The 25910-nt window shown below is 39.0% G+C and overlaps 1 protein-coding gene across 2 annotated transcripts in view; it reads right to left on the reverse strand.

Moving 5' to 3' along the window:
- LOC129718984 (protein MAK16 homolog) overlaps window positions 1-25910 on the reverse strand; it is a 72726-nt gene that overhangs the window by 24533 nt on the left and 22283 nt on the right. The window contains exon 3 of one of the 2 annotated variants that reach the window (XM_055670283.1): window positions 6263-6440. In XM_055670283.1, coding sequence (XP_055526258.1) covers window positions 6264-6440 — 177 coding nt within the window. In that variant the 3' untranslated portion in view covers window position 6263. Of the gene's footprint in view, window positions 1-6131; window positions 6441-25910 lie in introns of those variants that run through there. The other variant, XM_055670282.1, reaches the window with a different exon arrangement.

Consider the following 25910-nt stretch of genomic DNA (forward strand, 5'->3'; position numbering starts at 1 on the left):
TAATTGTAATTTTATTATTCACACTATTGTACTATTGAAAATAGTCAAGCCTTGTCAAAACGAAAAATTCGACCTCTGATTGGTCGTTCTAGGCTTGCTTCCCAAGCACGGTCGACAGGATCATATACCTTGCAATTCAAAACATGCTATTTGGCCTATATAAGAGCCTGTTTCAGCCGGAGCCGCTCATAATAGTTCTAGACAGCGACAACAGCAGTCGTCCTTCCTTAGCAGCAGCTCTAGCCCTGTGGTTGGTCACCACGTCTCAGGAGCAGCGCGGTTTTTCTCAGCGTGTGTCGCCAGACAGCCATTATTCCCCCCGTGTTGGGGCAGCATGAAGATTGCCATCAGGAAATCCAATTTTGAAAATCAAAATGCCTTTTTGAAGGCAAATAAACAAGTCATTGAAAGTTAATAATTTTTGACAACGCAAGCAAGCATTCTGGGTTGCATTCAGCAATTTAAATTTGTCGCACCCGTCTAATTTACTGAATGTGAAATAGCTTCCACAGTGCATGTTGTCCGTGTATCTTAATTCCCCCAATGTTAGAGCAGCTCAAAGATTGTAATTAGCAACCGATTTCGAACCGCAACATGCTTTTTTCAAGGCAAATAAAAAAATAATTGAAGGTTAATAATTTTCTGGAATCAACACAAGCAGGCATTCTGTGCGGGATGCAATCAAATTCTGTTGTAGTTGTCTAATTTTCACTTTATTTAGTAAACCCCCCCCACTGTAGGGGCAGCGCAAAGGCTGCGATCAGCATAACCGACATTGAATAATAAACTGCCCTGTTAGTACGCATTCACAAAAGCAGTTAGTTCGACTATGCAGAGCTAATATGAAGTCGATTCAATCAATCAGCATAAACAGAATTTCGTCGTCTCCCAGCTGCCAAGTTGCAACATGATGCAACACGCAACAGCGAGCAAACGAAATCGCTTGATGTTACAAACCGCAATAAGATACGGGTTAAAACCGTTGCGTGTGTGAGAGCACCATCGGTGTTTATTCGCTGGATACACTATCTACTGTCTACTGAACGCAATAATCTGCTTACATGCGACATGGGGACGGGAACATTTTCTTCAACCAAGCTGCACAACACGACACAAAACATGTTATTTTGTTGCTCCAATGAGAGTGCTATCGGTCCGGCTCGACAAGAAATCATTTTTGTGCATCCGTGCTACGAAACTGAGGAAAAACTTTAGAAACTGAAAAAAGAGGTGGAGCTTATCAAATGATCGCTCTGAACCAGAATGAATTCACACATATTTTTCAAGTTATATCATTCCACCACGTACGTAAAATAATTCATTCCTATTTTCATCCCTATATAAGAGCCTGTTTTAGTCGAAGCCGCTTATAGTAGTTCTTAACAGCGACGACAGCAGTCCTCCCTTAGCAGCAGCGGGAGCGAGCAGTGGGTACCATCGATAGCGGATAGCGGCCACAACTGTGGAATGGCTGCGGTTAAGCGTAGCAGTTTCAGCGGATCTCACCATCGATAGCAGCAGGGCCAGCAGATGCAGGTACAGCGGATACCAATGGCGGCTACGGATAGCGTTGCAGTTGCTCAGCAGTTGGGCCAGTGTATAGCGGCCACAACTGTGGCATGGCTATGCATAGCGTAGCTGTTGCAGCGGGTATATCAGCATCGATAGTAGCAGGGTCAGCTGATGCAACGACACTCCCTTCACTAAAATGCTGTTTCAGTGTGGTACCGGGAAGCATCAGCAGCAGGCTTGCATGAAGTGAATACATCAGCCAGCAACTTCCTCTAAGGCCTCTGCCATAGTAGACGCGAGAAGCGGCGCGAACCGATTCGCTCGGCCGTAGGTTGATGTACAGCTCTACTGATGGCTGTACATTAACCTACAGCTGAGCGAATCGGTTCGCGTCGCTTTTCGCGTCTATTATGGCAGAGGCCTAATGGAAAAGTTGTATCAGTTTGTTCAGAAGAATATTATTGTCGGTAATATTACAGAGATGCGATTGCGTAAATCCGATTTTGAATTTAACAATTGTTCTTTTGAGAACAAATAACACACTTATTTGAAGAGTTAATAGCTTTTGGTACCAATAGCAGTATAGTGACAGCCTCAGCGATAGATGCAGGTGCAGCCGGTACTTCCCTGAGGCCGATGTAAAGGTAAATGGGAGCAGCACGGCGAAACAGTTCGGGTTATGCTTAGACGCGCGTCATTTTTCGTTCTTGATATTCCCCACATGGAACGACGCGCTTTTGTATGATAGCGGTGGTATTAGCGGTAGATGCATTTGCCAACACTTCCTCCAGTAAAGCCGTGTCTAGTTTTCAATGTGAAAACACCTTTCTCATTGTGTTGACCGTGCGCCTTAGTCCTCACTATCAAGGTAACACAGAGATGTAAGATAAACACTACATCCTATGATAAATTGAACAATTGTTCTTATAAGGACAACAAATGAATTAATGAAGATTTAATTTTGAATTAGAATACTTCTCTCAGGAAGTTTGGCTACATAGGGATGTAAAATGTAAATCTAAAACTGAAAAAAGTGAGAAAAATTTCAAATGCTAATAAATCGGTTAGTTTCCGATGGATTTCCTTCGTTTTTGCAGCAATCGATTAGAAAATCTTCTAAGATTCCTACCAAATGCATGAAATTGCAATTTTATCATTCGAACTATTGTACTATTGAAAACTCTTAAGCCTTGTCAAAACACAAAATTCGACCTCTGATTGGTCGTTATACCGCGCTTTCCCAAGCACGGTCGGCAGAGTTATGGACCTAGTAAATTAGGAATGCATCATTTGGCCTATATAAGAGCTTCATCAGATAATAAACAAACATTTCAACGGATATTAAATTGAACAACTGAAATTTGAAGAACACAAATGATTATTTGAAGAGTTAATATTTTCTCGTTTTGCGCTATAATCCAAAGTTAATTATCTTCATCTACATGCATACTCTGACTATTATTACGTGTTTGCGTCGCTTAGTGTTTGGCTACGGTCATGCAGAACGCAAATAACGGCGCGATGCGATTCGGCAAGACGAAATCTGTTGAAATGTATAGCTCTACTTCGCCTTAAAAAGAGCTGTACATTTCACCACGGTAAGGCGAATCGCATCGCGCCGGCATTCGCGTTCTGCATAACCGTAGCCTTTGTTCCGTTCCCGTTTAATGATGTCGTACTAAATGTGCATATTACAATTCGGCAGCACTTCAACTTCTCATTTGCACAAAATTTAAAAATATCCAATGAACTTCATTCAAAATATCAGACAAAAAGAAATTACAATACTGCCAATGAACGGTCAACGTTTATTTACTAGAAAAAATGACTGACACGCAAGCAGCCAGGTTATCTTTCTTGTAAAAGTATTCTACTTCAACCTTGCGGTCGTGGCTTTGCATACAACCTTCTTGTGATTTTTTAACATAAACGAGTTTTCGTGATTTTGTTTTATTTTTTGGTGTATTTATTCCCTTTCGACCATCTTTGGTATTTTTATTCTTTTTTAACAGTTGTAGACAATTTGGAACTTTTTTACATTCTTATTTGTTATTTTTGCAGATTTTGAATCATTTGACCAATTCAACTTGACAACTTGACAAAAATGATCAAACAGGGAAGAAAGATAATAAATTTGAAAAATATTAGTAAGCCAATTGAAACTAAACATAACTTTACCAATCCTTTTTAAAACGCTATGGCATACGAAACGGTTTAGCTGTTGATGAGGAAAGGAGCTTAAGGATTTAATGTTCGTCATCACAACCCTGTCACTGTGTTGGTTGATTGTCGTAGAAGTATTCTGCCGCTCATAGCAAGTCCGTCCCATTTGCGTTTAGGTGCTGACGAGAAAACAGCAATTGAAAATCGTAACGCTTTGGGCACTCAAATGCTTTCTCAATCAAGACCATCAACAGAAATTAGTACTGCAATGACAATCTAACACTTTTACATCATAAAACTTGTATAAACACCGAAATTTGACCAAAATTTGTTGAAAATCATAAGCTGGGACTCACATGCGATTACTTTTACGGTACGTAGCTAGAATGATAGCAAGTCAGTCCCATAGCCGGCTACGACCGGTGATGAAAAACAAACTACTGCAAATCAATGGCGGTGCTATAGCTTGCGTTTGGAATGAATCCATCGCTGGTCAATTCATAAATGACCTTCTCTCGTGCCTTATTACACAAGTTTTTTTGTGAGAAGCATAACATAATGTACCAACTGCGCAGCTCAGAATAAAATTAGATTTTGTTTTTACATTTGATACTACTGATAAATTCGAAATCAGTGTAGGTAACTTATTCTAAATTTTCCTGAGAGCGGTCACACGTTCGTGACGGTGGACAGCTTCGACGTAGAAGTGGAAGCGAATATGAAAGCACAAATATAGCTTAGGAAAATGTTTGCTTGTAGCGTACCGAAGTATTTGATATGACTGACAAATTCTTCAAAACGAAATTCAAGACAATAATGTTACAATTCTGGCCCACGTCTTTACATAAAATACGGATAAAATACGAAAAGTAGTATTTACTCAAGAATGCTTTAACTAATAATACAGTGACACACCTGAAGCTTTCATTGTCAACAACCAACAGCTGAAAGAAGCTACTGGTGGAAACTTTGTCTTGAAGAAAACATTGTACTATCAGCTAGAGCCACACGATGTAGAACGTGTAAAATTCAATCAAACCTCCTATCGAATATCACTTGGTACATCCAATTCTAAACCTGAAGACCACAAGTTGTGGTAAATATTACATTTTTCATAATCATTATTGGCTGTGGGGTTAAATTGCGAAGATTTTTGCAATGGGACCGACTTGCGATCACTTTTGCTATGGGACAAACCGACTTGCTATTTTTTTCATAGTTCCTCAGAACGAAGTATTCAAAAATATTTGTTCTATCGAAAGTAGACATAAGAAGGAATTGATTCCATAAATAAACTCAAAATTGACAAAAATGCAATTGGGACGGACTTGCCATGAGCGGCAGTATATTGGTGTCGTCAATAATGGTTATAATAAGTAGGATATGCGGTGTTGTTACAATAAACATTTTGGTACAGAAAATTTTACTAAATTAGGAGTAATTTCGCTTTTGCTATACATATATTACTTTTGAAAATACAGCAGACGAATAAAAACATACATCATCTCAATAATTTTGGGATGGATTTTTTTCTATATTAAGTATTAATATTAATAATATTAACTTTTATAAGGGTAAATTCCAATTTTATTGTTCTGTTAGCACTCATCTGATTATTGCTACACGTGGTATGTATTTATGCAAAATAACAACGTATCATAGCAACGAATAGAAGGAAGAAGTCACTTTGCTCCAGTGTTGCCAATAATTCCAGCGCAAGATAAGCGATGTAGTTACAGGTTACAGTGATCATTTTGTTACAGTAAGTGAAACCAAATAAAGAGAAACCTGGCTTTTGCTATGTATTCTTTCGAAAATACACTAGAAGAAAAAGAATGAAGGTTAGTTGACTCTTAAAACAACAGAAAATTCCTAAGGAACTTTTTAAAAGATCATCTCTATCAATAGGTTATGTGGATTTATTCTGGAACAACAGACGCAAAGTTGCCTAATTACAGTAAATTACTTGTGACCATATCGGGTGATAGATATTCACCAACACTAGAAATGCGGTACGATAAATATTTTTTGTCATTGATTGATGTCTCCTGAGGATCAGATGCCATGAGTTTTTATAAGCGACATACACAGAAATAATTGGGGTCGTTGTTTAATGAAAAAATCTCAACTCTTTAAAAAGCACAGACTTTATATGGCCACGCCATGACACCAGGGATTGTTGATGATCAATGTGCAATGAATCATTACTTGAAACCATGATGTTCCCGAGAGTAGCTTTGCACAGTTCGGCGTTTATTATAACTATAAAAATTATAATACTTGCACATCGAGGGTCAAATTTGCCACGACGATAAACAAGTTATTTACATGACGAAGCAACTCATATCATAGTCAGTCAGTTGGAGGCGAGAATTACACAATAATAAGCAGAGCGTATGACGAAGAGACTCAGCCAGAAAAGAAGTGTCATCAGAACAATTTTTGCTACAGCCTAATAACCTTCTGTGGAATCGTTTACTGTACAGAAAAGATGTATCATTATTATTACGATCGTGTTGTTGCAAGCTGACAATGCAGAAAAAAAAAGTCCCATTTAGGAGAAAAAAGAGCCCAACTTTGCCTTTACCTCACTGATGTAGGCGATGCCTCGTTGGGGCGGTTTCCACCTCATACTCGATTTCCAGGTGCGGTTTGCGTAGTTTCTTAGGTTTCTTCGGATTGCTGGTTGAAGGACCCCCGTTCAGTGACGCCTTCTTCTTCAGCGGTTTCTTCGGAAGTCGCGGAGTCACCTTCGATGCGATGTCCTACGTAAAAGAGAGGAAGAAAAACGAAAATAAATTTGTGTCACAAGTCACAATCTTACGCTATTGTTCTACCCTGAAACTCGTATCATCGATCGGATGACGTAAATGAATTAATATCAACAAAAAAAAGTTATCATACTCATGCCATAATACACAACTCCCAAGAGGAGATATGCTTGCGTACATGCAATCTAGAATTTTGCCACGCCGCTCACTCAGAACGACAAATGAAACCGGTTTTAATTACGACCGGTCTTTCCGTCAACAACGAACATTCGGGGAGAGCGCGGCGGGCGACGCAGCCAACAACAATTTGCAAACCATGTGCTCCTACGAAACATTACAACATCCAAGGCCATCTGATCGCTGCCTGTAGGGTGCAGTCGGTGTTCCAACTGGCGTTCGTTCCGGTGAGAGCAAGTACACGCTCTAGGATGTGTGTATAAATTTTGAACTTGAACTTGATCAGCGAGTGATCTTCGCTGTTGACTGACTGACCAACCACCAATCAGCAGCGGTCATTAGCGTCGTCTTGTTGCTACTGGCCCGGTAGATACGATTAGCACCTTCGCTTGCGGTTTCTCGACGTTGCTTGCTAGAGTTCATGGTTCGAATTAGTGCGCGCGCATCGCTTAAATGATGGGAAATGATACCGATTTGGTATTTGGTTTTAAACATGCAACGAGCATTGATTAAAAGTTTCTAGTTATTATTAGTTGAGGGGCTCACTTCGGCTACTGATGAAGGCAGTAATTCATGGCACGTACTTGTTTACGATTTTTTAAACGGTTTCCTGCTGACCGTTTGGTTTGTCTGCCCCGAGGGGTGGCACCGCGCTTTGTGTCACGTACGTACGAAAAACCTGAGTCGGCGATCGGTAATTAGAGCTCTCGATAGTTGTTAAAAGTGTGAGCATCGAATTTGATTAAATGTCTTGCTATCGGTATGTGTTGGACAAGCGGAAATAAATCACGAATGATTTATATAGTTGTCAGTTATTCGAAAAGCAGTACATCAACTTTAGATATCAGTAGATAAAGTGACTTTTCTGGTAGGTTCTCCAATCGCAAAATCATCAGAGGCAACATTTAATAAACCTTACAGGAAAATAAAACTGAAGTAATGACTTCGAACAAAATTATTGTTCAGCAACGCTACGAGAACGGTTTAGTGGATTCCCAAGTTTTCTTCAGTAAAATTTTGGAATTCAACAATTGTTCAGTTCGAAAAAAAGATCTCCTTTTTTCTTATCAACAACCGTTTTGAGCTTTAATTTTTGAATATTTTTCATATCTTTGATCTGTTTCAAATTTGCATTTTATCCATATATGAAAACTTATACCACACATCTATTTATACCATACCAATTTATACCAAGTGTTTCTTACCTCTTTTAGGTAATTTCTACTTAACATGATAACTTGTTATCATTTTTTTGGTTTTTTTTTTCGACATTGCTGACACACTTCTAATTTTTTCATAATTTTTCTATCAAGGTTAAATCAATTTGATCGCTTTTTTTCTTTCAATAATTTGAAAGTGGGTAAGGCAAAACAAGAATACTCAGAAATGTAAAAAGAAGTAACATTCTTAAAGTTCTTATTGTAAAATCATGTTGTCTATTGATCCTCATATAAAAAAAATTGGAAACATACTTGTAAACGTAATGAAGGGACAAACGAGATCGGGCAACAATTGCAATCAATGATGGTGATCGGCGATAAAATCGACGATAAATATTCGATTTTTTTCAGCGTGTGAGTCAACTACGTCTCTTAGTCGGTTCTAACATTTATCGTTCGATATGCCAGTCCGAGTGAACCAATTCGGAGATTCGCTGAGATAATTCGTTCTCTCTCAGAGATGGAATTTCCAATAGCTCTACAAACCGATGATTCACTCTTCGCTGATAGAATCCAAGTGTCAAAACAAACAAACAACTTTCTTTCTGAGTCGCAAGTGTTGACAGTAAAATAGGTTTTTCATCGTTTAACAAAATGTTGCTTGCTGTTGTTATTGTCAACTCAATGTTCCTTTGTTTGTCGGTTTTATTTGCATCGAAGGTTTGTTCGCTGATGTATGTTGGCCGATATCGGAGTTTTTTTTTTTAAACAAGCAAAAACCTGCACACATTTTGGAAAAAAAATCCGCATATATAAATAGATTCTAGAAAAGTTTGCAAGCTATGCAAAAAGTAACAACAAATATTTGCCATTTGAAAAAACAAAATCGGCAACGGACTCTGAAAATCTGCATTTCACAGTCAATTCTGTAAATCTGGTATCCCTGTTTCGTGCTGCCTTTTAGTTGGTCTAACGCTTGCAGTTTTTTCCCTCTCTGAGTTTTCGGTTTGCGATACAATTTTACGATTATTGGGACACTCTCACTCACAAGGTGATTCAAACCAAAGATTTTCGTTCCACGGCTCGATCGGATCGGGAGACGATAATGAATTACCGATCGAAACCGATGAGAGAATCGAGAAAGCGTATGAACAAGCGACGATAAACTCGCATACACTTAACAGGCTATAAAGTTCACGGAGTATTCTTTCGGCAGTTTATTTGTCACACAAGTTCTCTTCTCGAGAGACGATACAAAACATCGCGTATTATGCGTGATCAGAATCCAATAGGATTCTCTCGTGATAATTCTCTGATGCGATTTTAACCATCCTTGATTGCAATAAGAATGGCAGAAATTATTGAAATTGTACAGAAATAGCTAGTTGTTGAAAAGGTGAACAAATAATGTCACAAAAGAGCAACAATTTCGGCTAAAAGTAGTCACGAGAGTAAAAAAAACAGGTTCAAAATGACAAAAAAATACCGAAAAAAACACGACAAGTTTATGATGTCAAAATAGAGAGCTAGAGTAAAAAAACAATAAAAATAACATACAAAATTATACGTAATAAAAGAGCAAAAGAAATCAAACAACAACGGCAATGGAAGTTTCCTCCTTTTTAATGATCAAAATTGTGCAAAAAAAGATAAGTGTTGAAAAAGTAAACATATAATGTCACAAAAAACTAACAACAGTTAAAAGTAGTCACGAAAGTAAAAATACCGAAAAATCATAAGGGAACATTCATAAATGACGTAGCATTCGAGGGGGGAGGAGGGGGTTTGCAGGTGACGAGGGGGAGGGTGGGGAGTCAAGCCAAGCTACGTAGCGAATATTAAATTAAAAAAAAATTTGGATTTTTTCTAATTGTTTTTTTTTTATCACTGTTTTTATGTTTTGGGTTGTTTTTATTACTTCCTTGTATGTTTTTGATAATAAAATTTGTGAAAAAAAAAATTATCATGTGGGGGGAAGGGGTTATTGTAAAGCTACGTCATTATCTAGAGGGGGGTCCTGATTTTGTGACGAAATGCTACGATGGGGGAGGGGGGTGTCAAAAAAACCCTTAAAAAAGCTACGTCATTTATGGATGTTCCCTAAGGAGTTTATGATCTTAAAATAGAGAGCAAGTGTCAAAAAAAAAAGTCAAAACAGAAAAAATAGTAAAAATAGGCCACGTCCTTGCAATCAGGTAGGAAGAGAGACGGGATGTTAGTGTGATCCTTTATATTTGGAGATCGTGTTAACCTGTGCTTCTCCACAAAGGTCACAGGAAGTTTTTTCAGTAGGAAAGGGTAAGTTGATTCAGGATTCACTCTAATAAGAGATGCATCATACATATAATTGAGCTACTTTCGTTTTATTCTCCGTCCAGTCGGCTGATTAGAGATGCACACTCAGCTTTTTCAGATTTGGTACTGGTTTAAATTAATGAACGTTTATAATGCTGTAAGGGCCACGCGCGAGTATGTGATTTAATTAGTAAGAGCGCAAAATTGTTTAGTTGTCTGATTCGAAACTGATTCAAATTAACAGACCACGGTATGCTGTTGGGGCCACGCCCAAAAAGTGGTATATTTCAGTAAACTGCAAAATATTATACTACACGATGTTGATCTGATTTTTATTGACATACCAAAAAAAGCTGTCGGGGCAACTCACAAATTTATGGGGTTTATGGGATGGGAATTTGGGGTGGCAAATTTATGGGGTTTATGGTATGGGAACTTATGGGGTTAGTTTAATCAATATTAGAAGTGCATCAGATTCTATGATTTGAGCACGTGTACGTGGTTCGTATCATAAAATATATAAGTTTTGTCTAAATTTGAACGGGTATAAGCTAACGTGGCAAATATATTACTAGAAACACGAATAAAAGAAGTCAATAAAGTCACAACGCCAAAAAATTTAAAAAATACATGAAGTTGTTCACTGTAAATACAACAAAAATGTCTAAAAACATTACAATACAGTAAAGTTCTTTTTTACACGATTTCACGTACCGTGCAAAAAACCGCGTTATTTGGAAAAACGTCGTGAAAAAGAACCGTGTAAAATAAAACCATGTAAAAATGAAACTGTGTAAAAAGCAGCCTACTATAGTCTGTTACCATTACTGTTACTTACTGTAACAATTTTACGCGAAGAAAAAAAAACGTGCAAAAAACCGTGTAAAATAAAACCGCGTTATTTGAGAAAACGACGTAAAAAAATCGCGTTTTTTGGAAAATCGTCGTAAAAAAGAACCGTGTAAAAAAAACCGTGTAAAAAAAGACTACTGTATAACAATTTAGTAGCCTCTGATTTTCGGAGAGATCGATAACGGCGCCGGCTACGTCCTTACGGTCGGCTAGGAAACAAAGGAAGGAAGAAAGTGTTACAATCGTTGTTGCCAGAGACCGAGTTTACCTCTGCATCTCCAACGACTGTAACGGAATGAAAGGTACTTTGTCACCGTGGTGAGCGACGGGTTTTCATCCTGTGATCCTTTCCTGTGTTTTAAACTTTACGACTCGAATGTGCCTCGATATTTACTACTCTTGAAAAGTGTCGGCAGTTATAATTACCCGGGTAGGTGTGTTATTATTTCAACTGAGTTTGTGTCTTTTTTTAATTAAGTGTGAGGGGAAGGCTTAAAATGGAGGAATGGGGGAAGCCTTAGAATAAACCTATGCGTAAAAGTCCCTCTGACACCGGGCTGATTCTACTTTCCTTGATAAAAGAAACATGATAAGTCAAAACAAAAGATCGAAACAGATTTTAAGAAGCTTATAATTGTGAAAAAATTTTGAAATTAGCCAAAAGTTGTTTAAATTTGTGCTTTTTCAAATATTCCAAATTTAGGTTACCTGCAATGTAATCCGAGACGAGAATGGAGAATCGCAAGTAGAGTGTATAATTGAGACGATGGAAAAAAGGTCTCCGGTTTCGTAAAAAATGGAATTACACGGCATCGAATCATAAACCTCTAAAGGTAAGAAACAGAAAATAGTGATTTTCAACTAAACTTTTTACTGATTTATTACTCAATGATATGCCAATTATTGTATCACAAGTTTTGACAACCTTCGTCATTCGATCGAAATCCGTTCAGTTGTAATCACATACCCTGGATGCAACATACTGTTGCGTGCCTGAGAGTGCGTTGCCTCTATCGACACGTACAGAATTTTGTTGTCCTAGCCGCACAGCGTAGTGTGCGGCACCTTCTGTAATATTTGCTTCTATACGACAAAAAAAGAAGAAGTCAATTCAAATGGCAATTCGATTGTCTTCCAGGTCGCAACACGATTACTACACGTTAGCCTTAGGCCTAAGGCTATGCTGAATGCCAACGCGAGCGATCGGGCGAGATTCTTGCCTTAGGTAAATAAACAGTCGTAATAGAACTGTTCATTAACCTACGGCAAAAATCTCGCACGATCGCTCGCGTTGGCGTTTAGCCTAGCAGAGGCCTAACACGCACCACTGTGCGTCGATTGCGGCAATGTAATTTTCACTCAACTTGGCTGTACACAAATGAAAATCGAGTTCTACTGCACTGATCATAGACTATGAGTGACCAGCTTTTTACTGATACATGGCTCGGTGCAGTACGGTTGCCTGTGCCAGCATGTTTGCCTTCAAGACATCAGTTCCAATAACATTCTAACAGCATATCGTTTAAATTGTCTGATAAAGCAGGTTGTTACGAACTTTCCGAAGAAGCTTCACCTTCAAGACATCAAATTAGTCTAGGCTAATGGAAGCATACATTGCACACTGGGCCAGGAATAGAATCTAGCGGAACAAAAATATTAGCGCTCTCAGGGTTTGACCCATCAATTTCCGATCTCCTACAAAGTTTCTTGGTATAGTTAGGGCTTCGTTTTGGATGTTTGAATTAGTTCGAAATTTAGCCGCGAATGTGGCGTTGCGATGCCAATTTCTTTTCCTTACACGCTAGAGCTTTGCGGTTTTCGAAAAGAGGTTCAGAATGTCAAGTTTTTCGAAAACGTGAGTAAATGTGTAAAAAGTAAAAAAAAAGTTACACAAAAATTTCAAAAACGTTAGAAATTTAAAAAAAAACACCAACGATAGTCGAAAAATGTTGAAGATGAAGCAATCAAAAAAAAAAAAACAATTAAAACTCACAAAGGAACAAAATTGACCAACGAAGTGAAAACACTGAGTAACAAATAAAGTAACTATGCCAACAACCTGAAAAAATACATAAAGTCTTTAACTTTAAATGAAACAACGATGTCGAACAATATAATTATATTGAAATGCAAAAAAAGATTCAAGAGATTGAAAAGAAATGGAAAATAAAAAAAAGGCGCACGAGGTCTAAAACAGTAAAAATAAGACCAAAAAAAATCAATGAAAAAATTCACGTAAAGTCCATTATGTTAAAACAGACTAAATACTGAAAAAGATCAAACAGACCGCAAAGTATGAAAAATTTTCAAAAGAGAGGAAAGGGTAAAAATTATCAATAAATGTTTGAAGAATAAAAAAAAAACGAAAACTGCTAGGAATAATTTAAAAAAATATCGAAAACTTCGGAAATTGCAAAACGAACGAAAACGCCAAATATAGTCGAAACAGGTCAAATATGTCAACAAATGATCTTTTTATGTGAAAAGATCAAAAGTGCTTAACAAGGTGAAATATAATAAAAGTCGATAAAAAAAAATAAAGAATGCTATGGCGTCTCGTGGGTTTGGATATTGTCACCATTCTCATGTGAAGTTGCGCATTCATTGCTTTGAATGAAGCAACAAGAGAATTTCGGAGATTGTACAATGTTGTTGAAGTTTTTCAACGCCCCAAGTGTTTGCTCTCAATCCCAACCGAAAAAATTAAAATTAAAATATATAAAAAAATAATAATTAAACATTATACAAAAATAAAATGAAAAAATAATAGAAAATAAATAAAGGAAAAGCAAAGAAATATAAAGCACAACACAACAAAATATCAACGCTTTTTTTTGGAAGAATCGAAACAAAAATGACTTTCTGGACTTAGAAATTTTTGAGATACAAAAGATTTTCAGCCCAAATGTTTCTAAATCGCAGAAAGCCGATTTTTCGTTTTTTTTTTTAATAACACCAGGAATTTGGCATCAAAAAAAATTGTTCGATATCGACAATTTCATGTACCTGCGCATTTATTCATCAATCAAAAACCGTGTTCCCAAGGTCCGATTGAGCTGAAATTTTGCATGGATTTTACTTTTTTGAAGTAGAATACTTCTCTCAGGAAGTTCGGCTACATAGGGATGTGAAATGAAAATTTAAAACCGAAATGTTAAAGGGTATGTGCTTGGGTGCACAAACGTAGGCTTGCCGTGGGACTATGATGGGTGTAAAGATTTAATTCTGCCATAGTCATAGTATATAACACACACCAAACGTACAAATACCATACACAATAATCCATGAACATTTCACAAAAAACCACATACACCTGTCATAAACCACAGCATACAAATACCGATACCCACATGAACTGCCCATAAATGCATAACAGTCCCATGTAATTTCTCATCACTTTTTGCTTGAACCTCAAAAACTTCTTCACATACCCGGTGCTCTCAAAAAATCGCAAGAAAAAGCTTTTTGTTGCTAAATTGATTAGAAAAATATAAATTTTGGTCAGTCCCATATAACAAAAGAACGCAAAACAAGCTCAGTGCTGAAAATAACTAGCATAAAATTATGGTCACTATCATAGAAATACCAATTGAAGTACTGATAAGAAAAATAATTAACTTGTCTATACAAGTATTCTGTCATAAATATATTTACCTCGGACAAATCCATTTTTTCACACACATGTTATACACACATACACATACACGTAAAACACACACACGCTATACACACACACATAAACACACAAACATACACACACATGCGCGCACGCTATACACACACACACGCACGCACACACACATACACACATTCACAAACACGCACACACACACACATACACAAACTTATACACACAAACTTGCACACACATACACACACGTTATTTACACATACACACACACGTTATTTACACATACACACACACGCTATTCACACACCCACACGCTAATCAGACACACACGCTTGATATACGACACACTATACCTACACTATCGGCAGCACCCAAACGGTTTCCAAGTCTTCCAATGGTCCCTTCCAACGGCTTCCAATGGTCTCCAGTGCCGATCACGTCCAGTTTCGGGCTGTATTCCAACAACGATATCTGAATTAGATTACCACTGGTGGGGTCCAACTCAGATCGAAGGGAAGCCGAACTGTTCGCTTTGACGGTCGACCAGGGAATGATCTTCTCTCAACATGAAATGTCCTTTTATAGCGTCACTCAGTGAGGGGAACTTGGGTGATTGGGGGAAGGACCAATCACGTGGAAGCATCTCTGCTTTCTTTCTCCGTCGCTTACGTTGGGTGATGCATGCGATGCCGATTGGCTGGCATTGCTAGCCAATGACTGAATGCATGAAATCATTTCGTCCATGTTTTTTAAGTCTGCGTTAGGGAAATATACCAATCGTATGAAAAATGTATGTGGATATTCGACCTTCAAACTTTCCCGCAATTTTCACGGAGTAATAATAAAATGGTAACTGAAATTATCATGTTATACAAATCTTGTATGTTTTAGCTTTCCAACGGTATATTAACTATTGAAATCGGAATAGTTGTTTGAGCGCTATTAACATCTAAAATCTTCCATTCCGCCAACCAAAAACGTTACATGTTCAATCCAGTTTTCCCAGAAGGCACCTTAGTATAGTGAAGAAAGACGAGTCCCACGTCAAAAAAATGAAAAAATGTCCAATTTCAAATGCTAATAAATCGGTTAGTATTCGATGAATTTCCTTCGTTCTTGCAGCAATAGATTGGAAAATCTTCTAAGATTCTTCCCAAAAGAAGATAATTGTAATTTTATTATTCACACTATTGTACTATTGAAAACAGTCAAGCCTTGTCAAAACGAAAAATTCGACCTCTGATTGGTCGTTATATGATTGCTTCCCAAGCACGGTCGACAGAATCATATACCTTGCAATTGAAAACATGCTATTTGGCCTATATAAGAACCTGTTTCAGCCGAAGCCGCTCATTCTTCGTCTCACGCTTGGTGTGTACAGACGTGTTTGTTACAACAACTGAAAGTTTTAGTTTACCTATCGCATTCGTTTATTTTACCTATCGCATTCGTTTATTTTACCTATCGCATTCGTTATACAACAGTACGTTGTCGTGTCCCAACGAAATGGGAAAAACGGGTTCCAGTAAGGAGCAAAACAATAAGCGTCCTCGTGACCCTGCTGAAAAGGATGATGGAATCGCCAAGAAGATACTAGCTGCTAACAAGTTTGCATCGCTGACTGAGCAAACTACCGAGAAAGCGGAAAAGAAGGAGAAAATGCCGCCTTTCTACGTAAAAGGTTTCCCGCCTGGACTAAGGCAACACTTCAATGAACTTATCAGCAAAGGGCTGATAGCTACCCTGAGGCTATGCACGGACGGCTACAAAATCGTCGTTCCATCCACCCCACATTACAAGGCAGTAGAGGCTTACCTGAAGCAAACAAAAGCGGAGTATTTTACTCACGATATTGCAGCTACAAAACCATTCAAAGTTGTACTGCGTGGTTTACCGGAATTGGAACTGGACGAGTTAAAAACGGAGCTTGTCGCTTGCGGCCTAGAAGTGGAAGCAGTATACAAAATGATAAGACACAACAAAGCCATCAAGTATCGTGATCAGTTATACCTGATCCACCTGACCAGGGGGTCAACTACACTGAGCACAGTGAAAACAATCACCGCCCTATTCAACATCATCGTGCAATGGGAGCGATACAAACCGATTCATCGCGATGTCACGCAGTGTTCCAATTGCTTGAACTATGGACATGGCACAAAGAATTGCCACATCAAGAGTCGCTGCATGAAATGTGCAGGTCCGCATCGAACAGTGGATTGTCTTGTCGAGGAAGCCGAACAAATCAAGTGTCTCAACTGTAACAAAGAGCATGCTACGAACAGCCGTTCCTGTCCAAAACGAGCAGAATTTATCAAAATTCGAAGTGAAATTGCCATTCGCCAGCGACCGTTGAATAGAAAAAGTGTACAACCTAGCGTTACACCAACTCCGCCAGCGACTTCAAGTACGTTGCCGTTTCCACCTCCTCCAACTGGTGGTGTTCCTAGCCGGGACCCCCCCGGATTTTTGAGTTATGCACAGGCTGCCAGCATGCCCCCAGCAAGTAGCAATTTGTACTCGATGGAACAACTAGCTACGCTGTTTCTTAAACTCGATCAGCAAACAATGGTCATGATGACTTTTTACTACCGTCATGGATCCATTCTTTCGAATCCTTAACTGGAATGCGCGCTCTGTGGCCAACAAGAAGTTAGAACTTCTACATTTTCTGAACACACACCACATCGATGTCGCTGCAATAACCGAAACACATTTGAAGCCGAGCATAAACTTCTGCCTGCCGGAACACTCGGTAGTCAGACTGGACCGCACAACCTCAGCTGGAGGCGGGGTTGCAATCACCATAAGGAGAGGACTACCATACAAATCACTACCGAGTTTCAACACAACCTTTGTTGAAGCTGTAGGGATCGAAATTACCACCACTGATGGGCCACTCACATTTATTGCGGTCTATTGTCCGAAGCAGTCTCGACGGGCAAATGGAACCACGGTGAAATTGAAGAACGACATCCAAAAGCTGAAGAGGAGGCAATTTCGTCATCACAGGTGATCTCAATGCTCGCCACTCCGCTTGGGGTGACTCCAGGTGCAACTCAAATGGTAACATCATCGTAGAAGATTCCGAAGCCGGATATTACTATCCCGCTCATCCGGAATTGCCAACTTACATCTCTCCTGGTGGTGTAGGCTCCAAGCTTGACATTTTTCTGACCAACATCACCGATCGATTTTCGATTCCGAAAACCATAACAGAGCTCTCCTCGGATCATCTTCCGGTCATCGCTGATCTTGGTGCTAACGTAGAGTGGCGCCAAGTTCAACAAAGAAGAAATTACCATCGTGCAAATTGGGTTCAGCTGCGGGGTATGTTGAAAACCATCTTGATGCGGACATCACTTTGAACAGCACTGGAGACATCGATCGTACTCTACAGTCCATGATAGACGTCATCCAGGAAGCAGAGTGCCGCTACATCCCATCTGTTCCAGTGACACGTAAGTTTGCGCAAATCGACGATAACACCAAGCGCATAATTTCCTTGCGAAACTCGCTGAGAAGGCAATATCAACGTACCCGCAACCCTAGGCACCGATTCTACGCTAGACAGCTGACAAAAATCGTTCAAGAACGTCTGGAGAAAGTGAAAAACAGACAGTTTGCAACCGAATTACGTAATTTGCCCAACTGCTCACGGCCATTTTGGCGTGTGGCTAAAGTGTTGAAGAACAAACCAAAACCCATCCCGCCATTAATAGTGAATAGTGAAACTCTGCTGACTTCCCGCGAAAAGGCATTTTGCCGCTTCCCACAATCTTGGTCGTGATATTGTGAGTGGAATCGAACCAGCTGTCTGTGAATCGATAGTAATTCTGGCCCGCACACCGAATATCTTACCACCTGATCAGCGGATAACAGTGGACGAGGTACAGAACAACATTAAATTCTCTCGGAACATGAAGGCTCCCGGATTTGACGGAGTGTTCAACCTTGTGCTCAAAAATCTTGGACCAACAGCCTTGTCTGTGGTGGAAAAAGTGTTCAACCAATGCCTTGAATTGGCGTACTTTCCAACAAAGTGGAAACTGGCGAAACCAGGAAAGGATCCCACTTGCCCCAAAAGCTACCGTCCCATCAGTCTGCTTTCTGCCCTAAGCAAGGTATTCGAACGATGCATCTACAGCCGTATTCTGTACCACGCAGAAGTGAACAACATATTCCTGGACGAACAGTTCGGTTTTCGCAGAGGCCATTCAACAACATATCAACTGCAGAGAGTAACAAAACTCATCAATCGGAACAAGGAGCTATCTAAAACAACTGCCATGGCCTGCCTGGACATAGAAAAAGCATTCGACAACGTGTGGCACGACGGGCTTATCTACAAGCTACAGCGCTACAACTATCCCGTTTATCTAGTGAAGATTGTGCAAAACTATCTCACGCTGCGCAAATCTCAGGTCTGTGTGCTGGGTGGCCTGTCTGACCCATACGACGTAGGAGCTGGTGTTCCACAGGGCAGCATCCTTGGTCCTGTTCTGTACAACTTATTCACATCAGATATTCCTGAACTACCCAATGGAGGCATCCTGTCGCTGTTTGCTGATGATACCGCCATTATGTACGAGGGCAGACAGATCAACCAAATAGTTAAAAAGCTGCAAACTGGGCTTAACGTCTTTGTGAATTACCTCACCTCATGGAAAATTTGTGTGAATGCAGCAAAAACTCATAGTCATAGTCTTCCCACATCGGAATAGTCAACGTTTGGTGCCGACAACAAAGATTCGGTTGAACAATGTGGATATTCCCTGGTCTTCAAATGTTCGCTACCTTGGTTTGACCTATGATCATAAGCTACTTTATCGCCCCTACATTGAGCAAACAGTAACGAAAAGCTTAGTGCTAATGAAGAAGTTGTACCCGCTAATCAACCGAAAATCGAAATTATCCGTCGTGAATAAATTGACGGTATACAAACAGGTCATCCTGCCGATGCTTCTATACGCCTCGTCGATCTGGAGAACCTGCGCGAGAACCCACCTGCAAAAGATTCAACGGATCCAGAACAAGTTCCTGAAAATGATCTTGAACGTGCCCTTCGGAACCCGAACATCAGAAGTGCATCAAATAGCTAGTATCGATATGACTGAAAACATAATCTCCGCACACGCTGATAACACTAAAAACAATGCACTTAACTCTAGCTGTGCTCATTCGTGAGCTTTATTTATAAGTAGCTAGGTGTATTTATTCAATAATTAAAACTCTAATGCCGAGCATTAAAATGTAAATCATGTACGTAGAAAAGGAAAAAAGTAACACTTATAGTACATTAAAAACATCAGAGTTGAAAAGTTGATAAAATTGAATCTCTCACGATGTTCAAAAAACAAATGTATAATGAAAATACCGTAAGAAAAATAAAGCATATTGAATCCGAAAAAAAATCCGAAGCCGCTCATAATAGTTCCAGACAGCGACAACAGCAGTCGTCCTCCCTTAGTAGCAGCACTAGCAGTGCAGTGGATACTAGCGATGACGGAAAGCGGCCACAGCTGTAGCGTGGCAATAGATAGTGCACTAGTTGCAGCGGATTCCAGCAACGATAGCAGCTGGGCCAGCTGATGCAGGGACAGTGGATACCAATGGCAGCGTACAACGGCCACAACTGTGGCATGGCTATGGATAGTGAACTAGTTGCAGCGGATCTCAGCATCGATAGCGGCTAATGCAGTGAGGCACTTTAGTGGAATGCAGTCTCTTTGCGATAGTGGGCACTAGTAAATGCATTCAATGAAAAGTTGACTCATTTTGACAACACGTGAGCCGTCTAGTTTTGACTGTTATATCAGCATTTCACTGTTTATTTTATCACAAGGAATGCATTATTCGCACTGTCAGTGATAACGCAAAGATGTGATCGGCATCTTATCCGATACTAAAATGAACAACAAATTGTCCTTTTCAGGATGAAATAAAATCTTGATTGAAGAGTTAATATTTTCTAATAAGTTAATTCTCATTTTTAAATTTGTAAAAATTATAAATTTTTCTACATCTCCGTGTCTTAAAACGTACTGAATTATCTTTTTCTTCAGTCATGAGTACGACATCCGAAAAAATTTCATCTCAAAATTTAAAAATTGTCAAGCTCCAACCATGACAAGCAAGTTACTACATTTTTGAAAATGGACAATCCTTGTTGAAGCGCAAAATTATATTGATCTGATTGGTCGTGAACATGATTGCTTCCCAAGCACAGTCGACAGAAACATAGACCTTGCAATTTGAAATGTGCTCTTTGTCAGACTCAGTATAAGAGTAAGGATGGGAAATATAATATATAATAAAGTCATCTTCAGCGCAATTTAATCGGATGTTCGCTACAAAACTTATACGCATACCGATCTTGTGTGTTTTTATGGAAACTTTCCAAAACGCAATCCCCGTCAGCGCTTTTTCAAAAATTAATCCCAACTCAAAGCCGTCGTTTGCAAAACTACATAATTCTACGAAACGGTACGACAAGCTACGCAAACACATTGTTCACACATTAATGTTAAAGTAAAGTAAAAAATAGTAGATTAGTTATGTCATTGACATGTATAAAACTTTGACAACACGGAGGTAGTAATTTAAAAGGTTTCACCTTACACTACCAGATAACAAATAAATGAATGAATGAATGAAATATCGACTGATTTGGCTAGCGATAGTTATCGATGATTTCTTGCTCTTATCGATAACTATCGATAAGTTTTTCATCCCTATATAAGAGCCTGTTTCAGTCGAAACCGATCATAATAGTTCTAGACAGCGACAACAGCAGTCGTCCTCCCTTAGCAGCAGTACTAGCAGTACAGTGGATACCAGCGATGGCGTAAAGCGGCCACAGCTGAGGCGTAGCAATGGATAGCGCACTAGTTGCAGCGGACTCTAGCAACCATGACAAGCAACTTACTATATTATTGAAAATGGACAATACTTGTTGAAGCGCAAAATTCGATTGATCTGATTAGTCAACGTTTATTTACTAGAAAAAATGACTGACACGTAAGCAGCCGGGTTATCTTTCTTGTAAAAGTATTCTACTTCAACTTTGCGGTCGTGGCTTTGCACACAACCCTCCTGTTATTTTAAGAAGACGAAACTTTTGAGCACTTCTTCTGAGCGAAATTCGAAAAGTCAATTTTCCCACCAATTTTCAGCTATATCATAGTCAAACAGGACTACGTTTTGAGTGTGATGGTAACTAATAACGAAGCATTTATCAACACTTATCAACTGATTTCTCAAACACCAGTTGTAGAACAGATTCAATAGTTTTTGCAGTTATCTGCAGTCCCCGATTCGGTGGGTGATCAGAGATATTCTTAAATGATCAGCAAAAAAGCACAAGGGTTGTATGCAAAGCCACGACCGCAAGGTTGACGTAGAACGTAGAAGTTTGTTGGTTACGTTACTTGTATTGAATATGTTTAAAATTTTGTGCGAGAGAGGAGTTGGAAGACTACCGAATTTCAGTTTGCACATACATCACTGCACAGGAATTGAACAAACACTATACAACGCAAACAAGTTTCTTCCATATTAAGGCTTGACAATTTTTAAGGTTAATTAATAAATAAAATCCTATAACTTAATCTTGACAATTTTGGAGGTTTGATTATGCAGATAACAAAAGTTATTCGAGTGTTACTGAAGGAAAAGATGATTCAGTACGTTCTGAGGCATGGAGATGAAACCAAATGAATAACCGTTCCAACATTTGAAAGTGTGAAAGAGAAAATATTAACACTTCAATTAGGCATTTAATTTATCTTGAAAAGGACCATTTGGTGTTTAATTTAACATCGAAAATGATGCTGATTGCTGCGAATAAAGCATTCCTTCTGATAACACAGTGGAAAGCTGTTTTGACACTGAAAATTTGACGAATTTTGTTTTTTTGAATGCAGCATTCCAGAACGTTAGTGTGTTGTCAAAATGAGGCAACTTTTCATTGGATGCATCTACTACTGATGCTGCCCGCTACCGCACAAGGGCAACTTTTACTAAAGCAAGTGCCACTATATCAGCTATCGATGCTGATAACCGCTGCAACTACTGCCGGTATCCGCTACCATTGTTATCCGCTTCACTGCTGCTGCTGCTAAGAAGGACTGTTGTAGCCGCTGTCTTGAACTAATATGAGCAATTTCGGCCGAGACAGGCTCTTATATAGACCAAATAGTACATTCCGCATTACTAGGCCTGTAAGTCTGTCGACCGTGCTTGGGAAAGCAATCATATAACGACAAATCAGAGGTTGTATTTTGCTGTTCAACAAGGCTTTACAATTTTCAATAGTACAATAGTTCGAAAAATACAATTACAATTTTCTGCATTTGGGAGGGTTCTTAGAAAATTTTTCAATCTATTGCTGCAAGGAAGAAGGAAATCAATCGAAAATTAACCGATTTATTAGCATTTGGAATTGGATATATTTTCCACTTTTTTCGGTTTTGATTTTCATTTTACCTATGTAGCCGAGTATAAAGCCGAACTTCCTGAGAGACGTAGTTCTACGTCAAAAACAATCTATTGCCCCGGTTGAGAACGATTGCCGCATCGTTAAGAAATATTTAGAATAATAATGGGCCCATGTCACTACCTTGTAGTACGCCAGAAGAATTTGGAAATTAAGTAGAATTCCAACCATTTACAAAACGTATCGTATCTATCCCAAGTAGAGGCTCATAATTTAATTGCAAAAGCACAGAGTCTACAAGATTTGATTCAACGGTAGTTTTAAAAACTTCAGAGTCCACACGAAGCGAAGTTATTCCACTATAGTTTGCTACATTTATCTCCTTTTTTAAAAACACAGGATTTCTTCCAGTTCATGGGAAATTACTGTTGATCCAAAGAGCGATTAAAGAGCTTAGTTTACGAAGCTGCAAAAACGGCTGAGCACTTTTATTATAACAATGGGAATTATTCCTGGGCCAGGCTCAAAAGAAAAGACCACCGACTGTTTGTTCACGCCAAAAACATCTATACTCAGTACTGCAGATGGTTCGTCGGCCAGAGATTGATCTATTTGAGAAGCATTTGGTCGAGGTGCTATTGAATACGCTAGGCGAGGTGCTGTACGAATATTGCATTTTTAAACGAAAGAATGAGCATTTTCTTGCTCAAATTGGATGTTTTTTGGGGCAATTCGAACGGCTGTTGAGGCTCAAGAAGAATAAAATTAGCATCATTCGATTTGTTAGACTCTTCTGATTGAGATTTTGTTTATAGTGAATTTGCTTCAATTTTTGAACATTCGTTCTGCCACGGTCGCCATATACTATTTGCTTGTTATGGTTATAAGAACGCAGAGACCGATTTTCAAGCTCTTTAGGTAAAAAATCCATGCAAAAATGAGAAACATTGCATTTTAGCTCTTATAAAAAGGCTACGATAAATATTCCAGTAACCGGCATTGTAGACAACCAAAGTTTCAACAACATACAGGGTGGTAACATAGAAGTCATACACGTATTCGAATGCCCCTCGTTATATTTTCTATCCCAGCATGACAAACATCTGAGCATGTTTTGAAAGAGTGACGTATTTACTGTTTATTCGAAATAAATACAGTCAGTTTTCAGTTCCGCTCTCAAGCAAATTGGAATGAATTCAAATAGAGAACAAATAAGGGTCTTGCACCTGCAATGATAGACTATCATCGAGATCAGGAGGAAGCTGTCACATCTGAATTTAAGCAGATTATTCGTCTAAAGGACCATCAAGCGTTTCAAGGATACAGGCACGGTTGTTCCCAAGAAGAAACCTATTTAAAAACGAAGTGTTCGGACTCCAGCGGTCATCAAAGCAGTGAAGGAACGTTTCCGGCGAAATCCAGCCCGTTCGGCAAGAAAAATGGCATGTGAAATGAACATGAGCCACACTTCTGAGCAAAATGTTATCAATGAAGGATCTTGAATATTAGCTTTTAAGAAGCAGAAAATTCACGGTTGCTGCTGAAGACGCACGCAGGTCACAACATTATTTTTTCGGAAGAAAAGTTGTTTACTCTGGAGGCAACTTTGAACAAGCAAAATGACCGTGTTTATGGAGCATGTCTTCGTGATATACCAGCCGATTAAAGAGCTGTCGAGTGATAGCAAAATGCGTCAGCTGTGATGGTTTGGGTTACCATTGCTACTCTCTGACAGGAGCGTGAATATAAACAAGGAGTATTGCTTGCAACACGTTATCAAAGTTCATTTGCATCCTTGCGCTAAAATGCTTTTTGAGAAAGCCAGTTTTTGCTTCCAACAGGATACAGCACCAGCGTATAAGGCATTGATCGTTCAGAAATGGTGTAGGCAGAATTTGCCTTGTTTCATCAGTTCATCTAAATGGTCAGCATCGTCACCGGATTCGATCCCGCTAGACTTCAGTATCTTTGGGGATACGAGCTAGGAAAGTTGGATGTTAGGCATTTAAGTTTGGACACATTTAAAAAACGTTTGGTGAAGATTTGAGATGAAATGCCGAATGAAGCTGTGCGTGCGGCTTGCAATGACTTCGAAAAGCGTCTACGGACCGTTATCAAACACAAAGATGAACGATTCGAACTCAACGTACTTTTACTACTTACAGATGTTATTGAAATCGAGTCCGAAGAGAAATAAAAACTGGTTTGAGTTCTATGACATAAGTAAAGTGTATCACTTTCACGTTGCCACCCTGTAATAAGAATATTTATTTTGAAAATTTTACTTAAGACACTGTATTTTCGTTTTTAAAACGATTTCCTTCTTTTTTGTTGCCTTTTCAATGTAATTAAGGATACAAGTTTGACCACACTGTGACCAGCATTTTTTTACATTTTGTGGAATTTACCGAACGTTTCTTGCAGTTGACACTTTTTTGTTTTTTCCCCTTTTAGCATTGTCATTTATTGAGAAGTTACCTGCTACATGTTATAATGCTTGTATTATCGACCTTATCATTGCCTCGAGCAAGTTATCGACAGGTATAACATATTATGAGTGGTCCCCGTGGTTGTGTGGTTAGCGATGTCGGTCGGCTAGCTCTCCCACACGGTTGTGATATCGGGTTCGATTCCCGATCAGGTCGAGGAATTTTTCGAGCTGGAAATTTTCTCGACTCAGCACTGGGGCACGGTGTATCGTTGTACTTATCCTACAACATGCAAAATGTGCCGAAAATAATATCGATAACGAATTCTCTCAACTAAAATCTAGTTGATCGAGACCGCATTAGCCCCCTCAGTCTAGCGTGCGATATTGTTATATAACATATTATGAATGTTCTGCAACGGTCGCCATATACTATGTGTGCAACGTTATTAAAACATGTTAATATTTAAAAATTCCAAGTTTT

This window comes from Wyeomyia smithii, chromosome 1 (genome assembly GCF_029784165.1).
Source record: "Wyeomyia smithii strain HCP4-BCI-WySm-NY-G18 chromosome 1, ASM2978416v1, whole genome shotgun sequence".
In the NCBI taxonomy this organism is placed as follows: Eukaryota; Metazoa; Arthropoda; class Insecta; order Diptera; family Culicidae; genus Wyeomyia; species Wyeomyia smithii.